The sequence below is a fragment of the Lonchura striata genome, chromosome 14, assembly GCF_050655825.1.
Source record: "Lonchura striata isolate lonStrDom1 chromosome 14, ASM5065582v1, whole genome shotgun sequence".
Lineage (NCBI taxonomy): Eukaryota > Metazoa > Chordata > Aves > Passeriformes > Estrildidae > Lonchura > Lonchura striata.
Window position 1 is genome coordinate 16,495,835 of NC_140716.1, and position 19,873 is coordinate 16,515,707.

Genomic DNA, 19,873 nt, shown 5'->3' on the forward strand with positions numbered 1-19,873 from the left:
GACAGCTTCTCTAGAATTCTCTGTCCTAAGTCTTAACATGGTGTACACCGGACAGAAGAAACCTAGTAGACATATCAAAGAGGGCATGCTTCCCAGATCACTGTGAAACAGGTTGCTGTGGTGGATACATAGTGCATATACGAGAGTATATGCAGGGTTAGGTATCACACCCACATGAACAGAACAAGCAACACTAGAGCTCTCTACCTAAAACACAAATGCTTACATCAAAATTATTTCAGTCCTCTTGAGTCTTATATTTGGCACCAATTAAATGTGGTGGCTTAACACCAGCAAAAAATTAAATGCCAAATAAGCCACGGTCCTTCTCCTGCCCCTTCTAGTAAGGGAGGGACATGTGCAAAGACTATGGACCGAGATAATTTACTGAAAGCAAAAAGCAATGGAATAACACAAAGTAACAACAGCAATATGAATTTTAAAAAATATCCAAAACCAGAAGGTGTTTCAGCCAAAAACCTTAGTTTTATGTGGCTGCTGAGACCAAAACCAAAATGGTGGATGCTCCCCATAGGTTGCGTCCACGTGACTTCCCCAGGCTCCCACATGCTGTTGCAAACAAAAGCAATATGGCAAGAAGCTTCCTGCCCCTCCCAGGCCAAGACAAACAACAATGGCAAACAGACCCTCCCGAAAGATGGGTCATCCAAGATGGGTCACATTGCAGCCTTGCTGGGCTCAGTTCCACAGAAGTGCCTGCACCATTTCTTCTACTGCTCCCCCATACTTGGGGTTGATCCTACAGCTCCTACAGGTTGCTGCCACTTCCCTGAAATTCTGCTGCACTCCTTTTTGCCTGGCTTAGGAATGGGCTTGTCTGGGCTCCCTTTGGCTGTACTGGGAGCATTCCCTGTCCCCTGCCCACAGTCTCCCCACTGGTGCTGCCATTCAGCACATGTCAGTTCTGTGTTCTGCTGCTGTCCTTTCAGCACCATATCCCACAGCTCTGTCTCAGAGAAAAAGGAGGAGGGTGGATGGCAGGAGCAGAAGACAAGAGTCTGTAGGGCTGATGACGACAACCTTTCCATGAGAGACAGCAAGACAGAATGGTGCCCACTTATGGGGTGTGTGCATTTTCTCCCTGAAAACAGCAATGATATAGGTGGTATAGAATATCTTAGCTGCCTACCTCTGCAACTAGGACAATTGAAATTTCCGATTTTTCTCAAACTCACTAAGAAACTGAAAGTAAGCATAAAAGAATTAAGATAGAGTCAAAATGAAAAGAACTATGAAAAAACAGAAAGACAAGATGAAAACCATCTTTCCAAGTTCAGTAACTCATCATTCTACTCCACTTTTAGATAAGCTATTTTTGCTTCCTCATTAACATATTATCTGAGAAACAAATATGAGAGTTGATTAATTTGAAAACAAAACAGTGATAATCAAAAAACAAAAAACTTACAAAGAATAAATATTGCAACTTTACCCTGTAGTATAACTCTTACCTTCATGAGTTCTTCTGCCTCTCCCTCGGGAGAAACTGCATGTAAGGACAACTGCAGAGTCTCTGTTATTACAAGTAAAATATCTCTTTCCTCTAGCAACAGGAGCTTTTGGACCAGACTGTCCATAGATAATACCTGCCTTGACCTCCCTTTCTCATTCACATAGTGCACAGCACCTGTAGAACAAATAAACAAGGTACAGATTATAGTTTACAGCTTTTAGCTACAAAGCCAAAGTTGATACTTTCTACCTTAATAAAACATTCCTCAAGTGCTTAAAATGTAAAAATAACAAAAATTCTTTTGTTTTCTAGTTCATCTCAGCATAGAGAGTACAACAGTTGACCAGAGCAATAAACCAAAGCATATTTTTCCTCATTTAGAAAATCCAAAGGGAAATACTTTAAATAATTTTAAACAGCAAGTAAACTTTCTGTATGAATGATAGCTTCTGAAATCTTCAGTCTTAGAAAAAAATCTGTGAAAGAAGAATGGCAGCTAAAAATTGGTTCAATTTACAGCAGAGTTTAGATGACAGAAAACTGTGAACCTGAAGTTCTTCATTGTTTAGGAAACACTGCACCATGCACCAAATTCAGCTTTAATCCATAATTTGACTGGCAAATGGGACAGTGTTTTTCTAAAAACACTGATATCAGTAACTAATGCACCTATCAACATTTTAAAAGCCATTATAATGTCATTAAGTTGTACTACTCTATAACCATAGAATCACAGAATCATTAAGGTTAGAAAAGACCTCCAAAATCATCAAGTTCAACCTTTGATCAAGTAGTACCATACCAAATAACCATATAATGAAGTGTCACATCTAGTTATTTTTGAACACTTCCTGGGATGATGACTCCACCTGCCCTGGGCAGCCCATTCCAACACTTTACAACCCTTCCTGTGAAGAAATTCCTTCCTCCAGTCTGCCCTCCCTTGGCACAACTTGAGGCTGTTTCCCCTTGTCCTGTTCCTTGCTCCCTGGGAGCAGAGCCCAAACACCCATCTGCCTGCAGCCACTTGTCAGGGAGTTGTGCAGAGCCAGAATGCCCACCCAGAGCCTCCTTTTCTCCAGGCTGAGTTCCCACAGCTCCCTCAGCTGCTCCCCTTCAGATTTGTACTCCAGACCCTATTCCAGCTCTGTTCCTTTCTCTGGACACACTCTAGCCCGTTAAGGTCTTTCTTGTTGTGAGAGGCTCAGAATCAAGGTGCTTTAACAGCATCCAGCACAGAGGATAGTCTCTGTGCTGGGCTTGTGGCCACACTATGGCTGATCCAAGCCAGGTGCCATTGACCTTGCACCTGGACCCAGGTTCAGCTGCTGTCACCAGTATCCCCAAGGCCTTTCCTGCTGGGCACTTTCCAGCCACCCTGCCCGAAGCCTGGAGCACTCCATGGGGTTGTTGTCACATAAGTGCAGCACATGGCATTTTGCCTTATTTAATCTCATACAATTGGCCTTGGCCCATTGAATGCATGGGTTTGGGCAGCGAAACCTACAACAAGCAGTAGAGGTGCTTGCAGGTGGTACTACAAAAATCACCCAAACCTGTCAGAACCCCTGGCCTGGTTCAGGGGTTCCATGTGGTGGTAAAGTCTCTCCTCCAACCCGTGCTTCCAAAGAAAAACTCCGCAGCCTCTTGTTGTTCGGTCTCAAGGCAGTTTATTACTAGTTATCTAAAAGATTGTCTTCGCGGGCTGCGGCTGTTAGATCAGCTGCCCAGGCAGAGGCACACACACACCCTGACATCCTCTCTGTCTGCTGTCTTCTTCTCTCCCCCCGCCCAGGGCTGCCGCTATCTTTTATATGATCTATTACATGTTCCATGTTTACAGTTTTTCCCCAATACCTACTACCTATGTTACAAGGTGCTTTTCTACTCTAAACCAATCCATAAGTGCCAGCATCACCAAGAACATGGAGGCAAGGAAAAAGAAGGAGGAAGAACAGGATCAGCCCACTTTCCTCCATCTTAGAACTTCTGACCCCCATGTACAAAGTGAAAACCCCCCTGTACAGGTGCTAAAACCCCCCTGTACAATACTAAAAAAATTTCCCCTCTACTTTGTAACTACTTCTACTATACTATCTAACCCTTTGTGACTGCTTGTTCCACCTTCAAAGTTGGTAACTCATTCTATAGCTCAAACTCAAAATCACAGCTGTTTCCAGCTGCCTGCCAGGGTCTAAAATGCTTCTGACCAAGGCCTGGAACCTCCAAAAACATCTGAGGGATATTTTGAATTCCAGCACAAACCAATGTCATCAAAATCTGACAGATCTCAAGCCACATCCACATAATTTCTTAGCAAATCACAGTATTATATAAGGGCAACATTTTACACCACAAATCAAAAAACCTATTAAATTAAATAGTATCTTCCCCCAAAAGCAGAAATCAGAGAACACAAGTGTATAAGAATGAACATTAAGAATCCACACTAAAATGTAAGAGATATGATCTGATTAAAAAGAATGTTTAAATTTCCAAAACTCTTGCAAATATATTACCATCCCCCACATTCCAGCTATATAAAAAAAAGAAATTCCAAGTCCAGTCCCACTGCTTTATTTTCTCCCTGCAATAAAACCCTGCATAGATATCCTCATCTTAAATCACAGGACATTTTGAGTTTGAAATTACTTTGAAAACAAATGTCTTTTTAACCCTCTTGCCACAGGCAGGGACATGTCCCTCTAGTCCAGGTTGCTCCAAGTCCCATCCAGCCTGGCCTTGAATACTCCCAGGGATCGAGGGGCCCACAGCTTCCCTGGGCACCCTGTGCCAGGGCCTCCACACCCTCACAGTGAACAATTCCTTCCCAATATCCCATCTAACCACATCCTCTGGCAGTGGGAAGCCATTCCCCTGTCCTGTCCCTCCAGGCTCTCCAAAGTCCCTCTCCAGCTCTCCTGGAGCCCCTTTAGACCCTGGCAGGGGCTCTGAGCTCTCCCTGGAGCCTTCTCTCCAGGTGAGCACCCCAAGCTCTCCCAGCCTGGCTACAGAGCAGAGGGGCTCCAGCCCATGAAGCATCTCCATAGCCTCCTCTGGACTCATTCTAATGGCTCCATGCCATTCCTGTATTGAGAACCCCAGAGCTGGAGGCAACTCTGCAAGTGAGGTCTCAACTGAGTGGGGCTGAGGTGCAAAATTCCCCCCCTCCCCTGCTGCCCATACTGTGGGATCAGCCCAGCATACAGGGAATTTCTGGGTGCCAGCGCAGACAGCTGGGGCATGTCCAGCTCTCATTCACCACCCCCAAGTCCTGCACAGGACATTTTGGAGTTATGGTAGATTACTACTAATTAGGAACTGAGTCCAAAATACATATGCTCAAACCCATTCAAGCAATGAGGCTGCTCAGAAGGAACAGTCAGACAGTATAATTCGATTGAAATTTCAGAAGTATGACAAGGAAGCTGTCTTGAGGTGACTTTATAATGCTGTACCCCTATTGCTTGCTTTATGCCCAGACACAGGTTCTGTAACTTTAAGCTAGGTCCTAGAAAAGGGAGAAGCTGGGGGAATTCTTCTGGCAGTTTGTATTCAAACACAGATTCTCCCTCAGGTCTTTCTCAAGAGAGGAGAGTTAGACCTTTTGCTTGTAGCTAGCTTCTTTTCATTAGCTGAGGCAAGAAGTTTTTCCCAGGACTGTGGCTTCTTCTTCTGGAACTGTTCAGCTTTGCTCCGTCCAAAAAACCGGACCATCACCAGGAGCCCCATGCCACAGCCCGGTGGGGGGACGCTGCAGGGACATACGGACTGGACCTCGGGAGAAGCCAAGCAGGGCTCTAAAATGCACCAGCTTTCACCATAGCAAGCAGGTTTTAGTATCTAACATTATTCATTCTTGTTCCCGTGCCTGTATGCACTCTGTGTGTTAAATAAACAGGTTTTTTTCCCTTTTCTCCAAGAAATTCCTTTCGTCTGATGGGAGGAGGGTGTGCTGCAAACCTGCCTTTTTTCATAGGAGACGCCCCTTTCAGGATGTTTCATCCTAACTTGTCTCAAACCGAGACACACGCCCAAGCCAAGGACAGCACCCGCAGCACACACAGTCTGTCACTAGATGGGGCTCTGCGCCATCACAACAGCAACTTTGTAGATGACGATGGAATGGGCACAGCTTCTCAAAGCTTCACTCCTTGTAATCTTCATGAAACACCCTGCGTCCATTTTCCATTTAAATGGTACCTTTCTAGTAAAGAGGCTTGTATTCACACATTGAAAGAAGATACACTGCAAACCAACCACGCAGCTGGCCCATGCCACTCCTGCAAACTGTACTGGTGTAAACAAGGGTTATCAATTTTGGTACAACACTGAATCAAATTGTAATGGAACTGCAGAACCAGCATAACTGAAACGTTTTCAGAACAGTTAACACTTGAATCAACAGGAGGACTTGAATCACCTACCAGAAACACCCATTATGCAACTTCTCACACACATTCTGGCTCCAGTTCAGAGAGCAAGTTACAGAGAGATTGCATCACAAAAAAAAAAATGGGGTGGGAAGAAAGTTAGCTTAGAGCAAACTAGTACTCAGAAAACTAAAAAGGATAGGAAAAGACAGGGAAGAGTAAAAGGCAAGGAAGAAGAAAATGCAGAGAAGAAACAATTTTCAGCAGCAAACTAACAAAACAGATTCTCAGACTTTTTTTTTTTTGTTCCATAAGACTGAAGCATCATTTCAAAGCATGAGAAAAAAGTGAAAAGAAAGTTGAGAATTTAAGACATATGTTTTAGCAGAATTTGCCTATTTATAGACAAAAGAACCCGCAACACATGTAGTATTTTGAAGCTTTGAACAAAAGCTAATTTTATCTACACTTGTATGTTAGAGATTGTTTTCCTCATACACACTTCTTCAGGAACCTAACCCAGTCAGTGACCTTGTGAACACGACCATCCTGAAGATAAGATTTCAGTAGTTTTATTCATTTCTTACCAAACATTCTACAACTCCTATAGAATACTCTACCCTATTGAATATATGAATATGAGGGATATATGAATACACTCCAATATCATGCACTGAGCTATTTTGAAGCTCTAAGGAAACAACTTCCCAGCCAAATGGAAAAGTGGTTTTACACTTACCATCTGTCAAAGTGATAAAGAAGGAGAGTCCTTCCTGGACTGCTGTTTTCAGAGGCAACCCTACTCCAGCTTTCTTCCAGTTAAACATATCCAAGGCTTTCTCATCACCACTCACAGCTGCTTTTGCCAACTGTCCAAAGTCCCTGCAAAGAGATATACTTCATTCCCAATTCTTTTCATAACTGTAGCTGCAGTCTCAAAGAATGGATGAGCAGTTAATAAAGCTTATTGCATAAAGAGAACTAAGATGTTTCATACACTGATTGAAAAAAAGGGCAAACACAAAAAGATACAAAACAAAATTTCTATATTAGTTTTCATTTGCATAGTTTCACCTTTTTTTTTCAAAATACATCACTATTTTTTCAGAGATGTGAAACAGAAAAGCCCAGACAAGGAAAACTCTTCTTTTTCACTACAGCAGCTTCCTATTTCTTGCTTGGACAGGAAAGAAATAATAATGTTTAAGAATTGACTTTTAATTTAATTATTTTTTACAATAATATAATGATAATTGTGTTTCCAGTGTGTTTATGGCTTTCCACAATCAGCAATATTGCTAATTAGAAGAACTGAGACAGAAGAGTCAACAGCAATGAACAGAAGATGTGGAGAAGAGAAAGAATACCAGCTACTGCACACTGGACACAGAGCCAGCTACCAGACTGGAAGAAGAGCTTGGAAATATAGGGCAGTTAGGACAAGATCAATTTTTAATATATTTAAAAATAGTTCATTTGTGGGTAGGACTTTCTTTCTGTGAAACAAGGCAAAGCAGAGTTCTGATGGGACCAATACTCACTTGCTAGGAGGGGGTGGCCGAAAGACACACTGCCCCAAGCATTTCCCATACTCCTGCTTAACCAGGGCAGGACCCTGGACTCTGCCCCGATGGTCCATTTTCCACAGAAACAAGACACCATGCTAGAAAAAGACGAGTTAATTCATTACCCTTTGCACACAGATGAGAATTCAGACTCAAGCTAATCACTGCACATAAAAATAAATGTTTTATTGACAGAGCAACACCCTTCCTTTTGTTTAGTTGACACATACAATTACTCCCACTTAAAACTAAGCCACAGGGAACCAAAGCTGTATTTAACAGAATATTATTTGCTCCCTTAAAATAAAATTAACCAAAAATAGCTTGTTAGTCCTATCCTTTTTTAGTTAAATCACACTGCCAGAGCAATTAAATGGAACAGTCTTGGTTTTCTTCTGCAAGTAGCAGATGTAAATATTTGTCTTGATAATGTCCTTTCCACAATTTTTCTTGCAAGTAGTCTGATAGCTTATTTTTATTTTTTAGCAATTGAAATAAAGGATAGCAGAGCATATGCATCCCCCTTTTACATGCACAGTAAGTGCATGCAAAATTGATGCAGATGAGCATGGTTATATGATTAGACATGTAAAGTCACAGGATGCAGAAAGACTAAGTGCAAAAAAACTTTATTTTCTGGTGCTTTCCTCCTCTTTCAGAGCAGACATTCAAGAACTTACTTATAGAAAAATCAAGAACTTGCTTTTAGAAAAATAACCTAGTAACTAGAAAAATCATAGATGCTAAGGAAAGGAAGTCTGTTTAGCTAATTAACAGTGCTTAAGACAGGCCAGCCCTCGAGCCTGGCACAGGTGCTGACATAACTCACACCCTGCAGTGCCAGCTCAGGAGCAACAGATCCCTGGTGACTGGAAAGAATGGAGACAAATTCCAGCAAACTGAATTACACTACATCCTCACAGTTGGAATGCTAAGATGATTATTTATTGTTGTTGTTATGCTAGTGCTTATGAAACCAAATTGCATTTAGGAACTTTCCATGTAAGCACAACATGAAAAAACACAGTAACAATTTTCAATATTAAGTTCAGTCTCATTTTATTTCATTAAGATAGACAACAATAAAGTGGCATGAGAATTTCCTCTATTTTAATTTATTGTTTTCAATGAAGTATCATCCTTTACCTAGAAGTGAAAGACTGTTAGCAGTGGTCACTTATTCACAATTCTAACTAGAAGCCACACAAGATGCAGCCGAGTCCTTCCAAAGTAACATATCCCTTTTTTTCCCCTAAGATTCAAAGTTCTAACTTCTTTTCAACAGTAAGATGGCAATAGTTATACCATCCAAAACTATTTATTAAGTGCAATGTGTCTTGCAGCTTAAAGAATGCCACTCAGCTGTGCAACTGTGACACTGCTGTACTCCTGTCCCAAGAGGACACTTGCAGTTCATAAAATGTTTGCTAGTTACCTCTGGAAATCACAGGATCCTATGAACTTGTTGGTTTCTCCTCTCATTCCTTCGTCAGCTTTATATGCCACCAATTTCCAAGGATCCCAATTAAAACCACCTGCACTATTGATAAGATGAAGGAAAAGCCTGCAGCTTTCTAAAGCTGCTTTCATTCCATCTCCTTCTAGATATTCCAGCCTGTATCCAGATAGCCTACTTGCAATCTCAATTCTTAGTTTGGAGCACATGAGATTGGAAACAAAAAAGGCTCACAATCTCTCCTAAGTCTCACTGGAAAGGATGCAGAAATCATCTGTTTTCAAATTATATTTTTAAAGGACACAGGACATTGACCTTATCATCTATCTAAATGTTCTTTCAAAACAAATATTCTCTAATTCTATCCTGTAACGTTCCAATACTTTTTAAAAACTCAAAGCTTTAGTTCCTTGGTATGAAAGCAATTTTCTTTACAAATAGGCTTTCATTATAGAAAGCACCTAGATCCTCTGTGTGATCAAAACTGGAAACCATGTTAGTTTTACTTAAAACAAATTAAGAGCTTCTGATTTTCACAGTAACATATTCCAACTTTATGAAGATATTTTCAAACAGTTTTCTTGCATTTCAAGATGTATGATGACAGAAATGCTAATGACGACAGAATCATAGAATATGCTCAGTTGGAAGTGACTCACACAGATCATTAAGCCCAACTCCTGGCCCTGCACAGACAACCCAACAATCCCACCCTGTGCCCAAGCGCTTGTCCAAAGGCTCATGGAGCTCTGGAAGCCTTGCAGCCCTGACCATTCCCTGGGGAGCCTTTCCAGTGTCCAACCACCCTCTGGGCGAAATAGAAACAAAATCAGGATCCAAATATTTATCTTCTTTCTAAATAATTTCCTCTAATATGAGCAGAACACGATCCTGGCAGCACTTGCCTAATGGAAGTTTCCTACATATAAACCCTAATGGGAAAAATATTAAAGATAAACATATAAACTATTGGAAAATATGTAGGAAATTGAGTATATCTGTGCTGCAGACCAGTGACACAGTGACACTGGTTTGAAATCAATTTGAAAAGTATTTTGTTCATAAACGTAAGCTCTGTCTGCATCAATGATTTGTCTCATTATGACTAAGGCCTCAGCTACACTGAGATGGGTCCATCTTTTGCCTGGGCAGAACTTTCTCTTTTATAATAAAGAAGATGACAAATTCTCTTTTTACTTAATTTTGAATTTCTGCATTTCTGTCAAATGCAGCAGCAGAACTTTATAAACAATGAATTAAAATAATTTTTTCTTCCCAGTAAGAATTCTGACATATAAGTAAGAGCAGAACTGAAATTTTTGGGCAAGCTCAAGTTTGTATCAGGGAAAATACAGGGGAAAAAAAAATCCTTTTTTCCTTCATTGGTTGACTCAGGAACTGTCAAAATCAGAATCTTCTATGAATATTTAATTCTGAATATTCAATAGCTACTTTCTCACTTCACTATGTAAAAGGATAACCAGCTCATCAAGAAATAAGAGTGTCACATTTCCCAATACAATCAATTTGACACAATTTTAATGCATTAATAAAACCAGAAAAAGAGAGATTATCATGGGTTTCCTGTGAGCACTGCTCTGCACTCAGTATGGATGAATATGTTGTAGCTGAAATTTGCTTCTCAACAGCTAGCTAGGCTTTATTCTTGAGTCTGCCATAAAATTCGTACATGGACAGGAGCAAAAAAAATCAAATTGTCTATACCTCAATTACTCCATCCATGAAATAGCCTTAAACTTTCATAAATGCTCAGCACTCACTGAGATCCAACACATTTTTATTTAAAGAAAAATTATATTCCTTAATTGTAGAATAATATTAAGCAAAACTTAAACTACTGAGATTTGATTTTATTCCCTAACAGTTTTTATTTGTACCTAAAGAAAGGAAATTCCTCTCCCACACAAATCTCCCTTCCCCATGGATATCCATTCCATGATCCTATACTATTTCAGAGCTTCCAAGACTGTGTTCTACATCAAAACCACATGGCATTTCAGCTACTCACCCCATCCCCAGACACAAGGCAGGTACCACTTGTATTCCAGCTCAGGACTGTGATTTTGGCATTGTGATTTGAGGGTACAGTGTGCTGCTCCTTGTCTTGTTTGTTCAGTATCAGAACTCCTCCTGTCTCCCATCCTGATGCCAGAATGGGTCTGGAAGGGTGCCAGGCAAGTAATGTGACCTGAAAGCTTCTCTCAACATGGAAATCAGGCACATGTTCTCCCTGAAAACAGAAGTCAGTGTGAGCTCAGTCCTGTGGAAACTCAGTAGCCAAACCCTCCAATTCACAGCCCAGTCAATATCAAGCTTTCTCTCCCATATAAAGGATATTAGAAGGCTTTAAGTACATTTCAAAGTAAAAAGAAATTCCAGCTATTGAAAAATAACAAAGCACATCACTAAGGACATAAAATAATCTAATGCTTCAACAATTCTTAAAGGCAGATCTTCCTTTAGGCACAGTTTGCAAGAATATTTCATGTTAAACATTTACCATCTCTAAGTATTTATTTTTCCATTTGTTAAACTTGGATAACAATTTTTCAAAGTACACATTGTAAAGTACACATTTTATAGACTATTGTATTAAGAGACTTAGAAGTTTCAGTAAGTCTGCTGCTTAGCACCTTTTAGAGCTACTTCCCTAAAAATTATGCAAACCAAAGTCTTACACAAGGTTCTCAAGTAAAAGTTAGAGTATGCAAAAGAAGTATCTGTTTAAAGGCAGAAAATCAGTTCAGTCTTGAGGTGGTGGAATCATTTGTTCAATTTCCATTTCTTAGTATGTTCCATTCACTTAAGAGTGAGTTAAAAAGCAGCAGCATACGTTCATTTACATATAAGCCTGAAATTCTCACACTATGAGAAGCAAAAGGCAAATCAGTAACCATCACAAACAAGACTTATAGACTGTAAACATCAAATTTCAAAGGAAAGATCAATTTAATTTATGAAGATCTTTTTAAAAGTACATATAATGAGTGGCTGAAGAATCTGTTATGTTCTATATAGCACAGGACATAGACAGTAATTAAAACCCAGAGACATTTCAGGAGGATAAATAAGCCTGCAAAAATAGAGATTAAAACTGTGAAGTTTTAAATTAGGACAATGATAAAGGCTGCTGAGAGAAGCTGTGTGACTTCTCACACATCTCACATCTCTGGAAGTTTTTAAGGCCGGGTTGGATGGGACTGGAACAACCTGGTCTATGGTAGGTGTGTCTGCACATGGCAGGTGGCTGGGACAAGATGATCCTAAAGGTCCCTTCCAAACCAAAACATCCTTTGATTCTGTGACTCTATATCAAGAGCAAAAGCAAAGTTGATGATTTTTCACCTGTTCCAGGTAGATATCCACACAGCCCCCAGATGCTGTGCTGATGGAAGCAACTGCCAGGAGTGGATGAAGTGGGTGCCATGCTATATGGGAAGGGGAGGCAACAGAATCAGGAGCATCTGTTCGGTGATCCACGTACACAGCCATAAAAATAGGAGCTATCTCAGACTGCACACCTGTACAAGGAAAACAAACATTTCTATCAGGTTTGCTTATGCAGATAATACAGATACACTACATCAATGCTATAATATATTGAATTTATGTACCATATATAGTGACATATATGTTTAAAACATAGGGGGGGAATAAAACTACAGCATCATCTTGTTGCACATACTACAACAGACATGAGAATGTCAGAGTGGCATTTTAAAAAAATGGAGAAACACTGAACCTCATACTCTACTGTAGATTCACAGTATGCATAGGCTGGTACCAGTCTCTTACCAGTGGTTTGTGCTGGCCTGCTTCAATGGACTCTGAAATAACTCAGTATTTACCAGAAAGCTACTTCCAGTACTTCATATCCAAAGATGCTAATTAACGTACAGATTGAACCCTTTTATGTTGTTAAGTCTCATGTCTGGGCTTTCAAAGTAAGCTTCAACAGTTGTTACCACCTTGGAGCTTGTACTGTTGAAATCACACTATCTGCTATTTACATTGGAACTGTTACCAACATTTGAATGAAAAAATAAGTGCTGATGTTGCACAGAAAAGAACATGAGAATGAAACACTTTTCAGTGTTGTGAGTCAGAAATAGAGGGCATTACTAATAATCTGAAATAATTTATACACAGAAATGGTCTTTGGACTTGTGTCATGGGATCCAGTAAGGTCAGTTTCAAAAGAAAAACAGCTGGAGCAAAACATCTCAAATTCCTAGCAAATAATCACAGAGTCATAGAGTTCAGTGGGTCACCTGTTTTAACCTCCCTGCTCAAGCAGGGTCTTCCCAGAGCACATTGCATAAGATTGTGTCCAAACAATTCTGGATATCCCTAATGAGGGAGACTTCACATCCCCTCTGGGGCAGCCTACTCAATGCTCAATCACCCACACAGTAAAATTCTCCCTCATATTTAGATGAAACTTCCTGTGTTCCAGTTTTGGCCCAATGCCTCTAGTGCCATTGCTGAGCCCTGTGGAGCACAGCCTGGTCCATTCTCCTGAACTTTTCCTGCAGACACTGACAGACAGGGATGAGGTCCCCTCTCAGCTATCTCTTCTCAAGGCTCAATAGGCCCAGCTCCCAGAACTGGACACAGTACTCCAGATGTGCCTCACCAGGGCTGAACAGAGGGGCAGGATCCCCTCCCAACCCACTGACAATGCCTTTCCTCACACACCCCAGCATCGACCACCTTGGCCCCAGGGCACAGGGCAGTGGTCAAGAACAGCTGGCACCCCCAGGTCCTTCTCCACAGGGATGCTGTCTAGCAGGGCAGCCCCCAGCCTGGACTGGTGCATGGGATGACTCCTCTCCAGGTACAGAACCCTGACAAGACCCAGTGAAAACCAAAACAAAACCCCCAAGAACACAACACAAACACACACACAAATAAGACCCCAAGCATGAAACGTTTAAAAGACTTCTGTGACATTTAATGGGAAGAGATGTCTTCTTCTGCGCAAGTAAACCATAAGTTCAGAACCCACAGGCATACACGTGCACAGCAATGAGACTTGTTTAAGCCACCAGCATGGAAAATGGGCATCAACAGACTCTTAATGTCTCTTATTTAAATCTTCTGTCAGCACCTAAAATAACTAATTTGCTGGGCACTTAATTTAGAAAGGTGGGCAACTCTGTTCAGCAAATTGGGAGTTCTGTATCTTGCCTCTGACACATACAAGGAGCAGCATCAACTACAGGATATGAGAGCAGACAAGAGCAGTCAGCCTTAGGGCAAACCATTTAATCTTCCAAAAAGATCCACTCTTAGCTGCACAATCCTTCAAAATCCTCAGCATTCCCAAAGTGGTATTGCATGGGTCCAGTTTTATCACCACTCAAAAAAAAAAAAAAAAACCAAAAAAAACCCAAAAAAACAAACCATTCAAATAAATTTTGGAGTGTTTTTCATCTTGGTTTCATGTATTTTAAACATTTTCTTACATCTTCAATACTGTTCCAGAATTCTGTGTCCATACTATTACTTTACTTCTTATTTTATCTCTTTCATTTTCTCCTAAGAGAGGAAGGATTTAGTCCATATTTGACTATAAACTTTAGATGGGCTCAAAATTTGAAATAATAAAGAATTTCACTTCAGATTAAAATAAAAATGTAAGATGCCTAAATTCAAACATAGCTACATTTCTTATGAAATAAAAGTTTTATCACACAAACCATACAGCTGTAATATCTTCTCTATAGCCACCACTTTCTATTTTAGCTGTTCCTTGCATCTGTAGTCATAGATATTACTTATTACATATTACTTATTATTATTCAGCTATTTCAGTCCCCTTCAATGACAGAAATAAGTTTATCACGTTTCCAAATTGCATCTCTTGTTCAACTCACTAATTTAACTTATGGAATTAATAGACAGCAAGAAAAAATTTTCAACCAGAACTGTGTATATTTAAAAAGGCAGACTGTCACTTACTAAAACAAGATTCAGTGATACTGTCGCATAAATTATGGACAACGCCAAATATAAAATACTCTTCACCACTGCAATAACTACACAGAATTGTGCAGCAGACTGCTACACACAAATAAATAAATGGCTTACATAAGTGGATTACTCAGTGGTGTAAAAATAATTGAACCAATATTCAATTGCTACAAATCTTGCTGTGATCTTAGGAATTCATTACTCACATGATTACTACTAGCTTATGTATTTACACTGTAGCTTTGACAGCGCCTCTTCAAAAATGTCTTCAAAGAAAGAAAAAGAAAACCAAGAAACACTGCCCCTACAAACTATTCTGGCACTGCATGTTCTATTTTTCCACGGTTTCAAAAAAAATAAAATTTCTGAAAAAGTTAACCATTTTGTATTTTGGAATAGAATATGACTAAGTCCCCATACTCGATCTCAAAGATCAAATTAGATACATCTGACAGACAGTTTTGAAACAGTCCAAACAATTCTTAAAAATGGTTAGATCTCATGGAATCACAGCACGGTTTGGACTGGAAGGGACCTTAAGCTCATCCAGTTCCACCCTCTGCCACGGGCAGAGACTCCTCCCACTATCCCAGATTGCTCCAAACCCTGTCCAACCTGACCTTGGACACTTCCAGGGATCTGGGGGCAGCCACAGCTGCTCTGGCCAACCTGTGTCAGGGCCTCAGAACCCTCACAATAAAACTCTCCTTCATTATGCCTAAACTAAAACTAACATGTGCCAGTTTAATCCATTAGCCCTTCATCCTGTCAGTACAGGCCCTGGTAAGGAGGTATCTCCATCTTTCTTACAAGATCCCATAAAGTTCTTTTTAAGACAACTTCTCTGTCCAAACATCCAGAAGCCACCCTGACAATCACTCTTGCACCACCTGGTCACCAAGGCCCCTGCACAGCTATACTTCCACACCCATACAGTCAGACCAGTTTTCCTTACCAGCTCAACCATAGGTTTCCCATAGTAGTATCAGACATCTGGATCATTAAAATAATTTAATTTTGGTGCAATAACAAAATTACAGCTCAAGCTGGTATCTCCAAGGAGGAATGTCAAACAAAGGAACCCCCAGGCTTTTACACCCTTTCAGTCTAAGGGTGTGGAAGCTCTAAGTGTCCCTCACCTGGCTGGGCCACAGATCCCCATGCCCTGTGTTATGCAGAGTTGTCAGTTTGCAGCCTCTTGCTCTGGACACTCAAAGCTCAACCTGCAGTTTGCACTCAACTGCACCCTGAGCTACCGGCACTGGCACTGAATGAATTCCTAAAATACTAGAAGGCCACAATAAGGTGTTCACAGAGCCTCCTCTTCTCCAGGTTAAATACCCACAGCTCTCTGGCCTGTCTCCAGAGCAGAGGAGCTCCAGACCTTGGAGCACCTCTATGACCTCCTCTGGACTCTCTCCACAAGCTCTATGTCCTTCCTATGCTGGAGCGACAGAGCTGGAGATACACCTGAAGATCTTACCTGAGCAGGGCAGAGGAGCAGAATTCCCCCCTTCCCTGCTGTCCACACTGTGGTGATAAGCCCAGGACACAGGGGTATCTGGGCTGCCAGTGTGCATTGCCAGGTCATTTCCAGTCTTTCACCCGCCAGTACCACACTTCTCCTCACGGCTGCTCTCAATCTGTTCATCTTTCAGACTATACTGGTAATGGAGATTGCCTCAACCCAGTCCAGAACTTTGCACATGGCCTTATTGAATTTCATGAGGTTCACAGAGATAAACACTACAGACAACATTAACAACTGCAAATGACAGCAGCGAGCCAAAACATGTGCACATATTTCACAAAATGATCATCAACGTTCAGGAAAAAAATATATGCTATTCTATCTTTTGGGATAATACTTAAAAAGCTGCTTTTATGTTCTGTCACAGTGCTACCAGCATATTTAATCGAGGTTGACAGCAACTTGGTTTGCTGTACCTGTGGAGCTGTGGACTCAGCAGCCACCCAGTCACCACACACATGGTGAAAGGGTTCTCTGTCCCAGTTGCCTTAACAAGACTCTCCGGCAAGGCTCAAGTTACCACAGCAAAGTCTTTCCTTTAATCCCTACCTATGAGAAATGCTGTTTTTTAAATTTGAAATTGTTTAAAAGAGCCAGCCCCAGGAAAAAAGAAAAAAAAATAGTACAAAACTGCTCTGTGCTACAAAGAAATGGTTAATGACTATGTACAATCTTCCCTAACTACTAAAACAGATGAAGCAAAAACCCGGTTGAATCCTGCACCCGCACCGAGGGAGAAGGGGTGAGGAGCCTATGCTGCTGCTGCCGTGGGAAGCTCCTGGAGTGAACCGAACCCTGCGCGGGTCCCTCGTCCAGGCCGTGACCGCCACTCGCCGGCACAGAACAAGGGGCTACACAAACTCCACAGCTCCAAGAAGACAAACACGCGGGCCACGCCACTATGTTCGCGCCCGCGGGCGGATTCGGCCGCCCCCGCCGCCCGCGGGCAGCAGCTCGAACGCCTCTTACCTCCTCCTGACCGCCATCAACCCCGCTGTCCCGGGTACAGCCATGAAGAGCCGGCCGACACGCGGCGGGCTGCTGCGGGCAGAGCCGTTCTCCCGCTCTCCCCGCCCCGCGGGCAGCGCCCGCCGCCCTCTCTCCCGCCCGCACGCTCACCGCCCGCGCCGCAGGCCGCACTCGCTCCGCGATGCTTTGCGTTACCTCGACAACGGGACCAGCCGCGGGCGGAAACTGCCGAGCGGAGCCGAGGAATGGCGGGAAAGGCCGAAGCCGTCCGGGAGCGCACGAAGAGTGGCGGAAGGTGACGAGCGCGGCGGGTCCGTCGGCTTACTCGCGCGTCCCGCTGCGCTGTCCCCGCCGGGCTCAGAGCCGTCCGCAGGGCCCGGCGGCTTGACCTGTGAGGAAGCTTTCTACCGCAGGTGATGGACTGTACCGCCGTCCCGAGAATCGAGATCCTTTCCCAAATCCTCCCGGTCCCCAAGGCTATCAAGTACCTGCTGTGACGGAGTGTAACCCAGCTGAACCTCCGTGATATAGAAACGCATATCGTAATCATATTTAATTGTACCGCCCGGAGCTCAGACTGGCCATGTGTAATGTGCAATTTATGTGTTGTCTATCAGTTTCCTTTCCCAAATAACCAGGGACTCTTGTGAAAGAAAAACAAACAAACAAACACCAAAACAAAAAACCAACCAAATATAAAAGCTCCGTTTTGGTTGCAAGTAGGAAAAAACCCCAGTGAGAGGCACACAGTACATTGAAACACACTGTATATCTGCTAGAATTATGGTAGGCCTTCAGGTAGAGAGGCAAAACACTGGCTTTAGACCTTCTTGTTACAAGTCAGCAACTCCCATAGACCAGAGCCACAGAACTGACAAAATCCTGTTTCCTGGAGCTTTTGATCTTATCCCTCTACAAGGCACCAGCTCTAACAGTAATTTATGGCATCTCTTCATAGTGGATTCCATGAACATGCAATACCCCGGTTAGCTCACTCAGGTGCTACTCCCAGAGTCAGTAATTCATCTCTTGCCTCTGCCCAGCCAATTGTTCTCACTGTAGCCTTGAGTTCCTAAGACTAGAAGTTGAGGACCTGAGAAGACTGTGTGCAGGTGCCATGTTTTCTCAGACAACCAGGCTGTCGTGGAAACTACTGCAATTACATGATACACTCAAGACAGAAACATTCAGCTAGCTGGAGCCTCAAAAAATCATCTAGTCTATTATCCCTTTCTGGACTGGAATAAAAATAGTCTAAACAACCCACTGACTGCTCAATTGACCACGTCACAGCTCTCAGAATTAGCTGGTTCAATGTTAACACAACATTTTTCCCAATAACTAAACTACATATTCATACTGTGCAGGCTTAGCTGGAAATGAAGTTTTCCTGTCCTTCAATATTCAACAGAGAAGCCCTGCTTCTATGATAAATAGGCATGTGAATGTGGACTAACATCTTCCCTTCTACTCATAAAATTACATAACCACAGAATAGTTTGGGTTGAAAGGGGCTTTAAAAGTCATCTAGTTCCAAGACCCTGGTATCATAAAAGATGCCTAACGGCCCCAAACCCCTGAAGTCCCAGGAATGGCTGCAGTAGTGCTGTTGCTCACAGCCCATTTCCTCCCTTCCCCTAAGGACTTGACCTCACACACCAAGAAAAAAACAAAGTTGCAAGACCAGGTGCTTCCTTATTCTGTAAGCAATAAGGGATTAACAATAGCAGTCTGTCCTTCCATTTAAATCTGCTTACATGCACGGGAAAGAACTGCTTTAGCAACACAAAGATCATCCATTATTGTCTGCCAGAATAAACAACTTCAGAGCCTTCTTAGAAGAAATAAATTATGAATGAAATCTGCAAGCTTCTAAATAATCTAAAAGGAAAATACAGAACATTCGCTGTATTGGTGGCTTTTATACCTAGGATCTTTGGGAAAGTATTTCCATGTTATAATTTGCAGTAATCGTGCACATTAGATTCAAAATTTTAAAAATTAACAAATCTAAAATATTAACTTTGTCATTCTATTGAACAGTTATGCATTGCTTGCTCTATTTTCTAGTAAAAATGCAATTTGTTATTCATACCTTAAAACACACAGAATGTGGGACAAATCCAAGTTAATGTTCTTGCCTGGCCTAGGAAACCATGACAACAAACACTGGAAGATTATCTGCATTTTGTAGCTGTGTGGGTCTGTAAAAACAGACTAGCAAGGAAGAGCCATGATCAAAACTGAATAAAGCTCAAGTGTCTTTTGACATCTCACCCTAGCCCCTGCCTCTCAGCTCTTGTCCAACTCCTTTTCAGTCAGCTTTTCTCTCACAAACATTTAGACACATGAGCAATTTCACACCTTAACAGCCCACTGGAGGCAATGAGGCTATTCACGCAGGGAAAGTTATTTATATACAGAGAATGGAAACCTTCAGCTGGAGAGCTGAACATAACTGCAAATCTCTCAGCAAAGCACTATGGAAACACATGGTAGTGGAGATGC

General features: G+C 41.9%; 1 protein-coding gene across 1 annotated transcript in view; it reads right to left on the reverse strand.

The window, feature by feature from the left end:
* The window catches only part of IFT140 (intraflagellar transport 140), a 78,738-nt gene extending 66,357 nt beyond the window's left edge, over positions 1-12,381 (reverse strand). The window contains exons 1-5 of the mRNA XM_021529630.4: positions 12,235-12,381; positions 10,898-11,119; positions 7,389-7,510; positions 6,587-6,729; positions 1,473-1,648 (exon numbers count right to left, since the gene is read on the reverse strand). Coding sequence (XP_021385305.1) covers positions 1,473-1,648; positions 6,587-6,729; positions 7,389-7,510; positions 10,898-11,119; positions 12,235-12,381 — 810 coding nt within the window. The remainder of the gene's footprint in view (positions 1-1,472; positions 1,649-6,586; positions 6,730-7,388; positions 7,511-10,897; positions 11,120-12,234) is intronic.
* Positions 12,382-19,873: the final 7,492 nt, after the last annotated feature.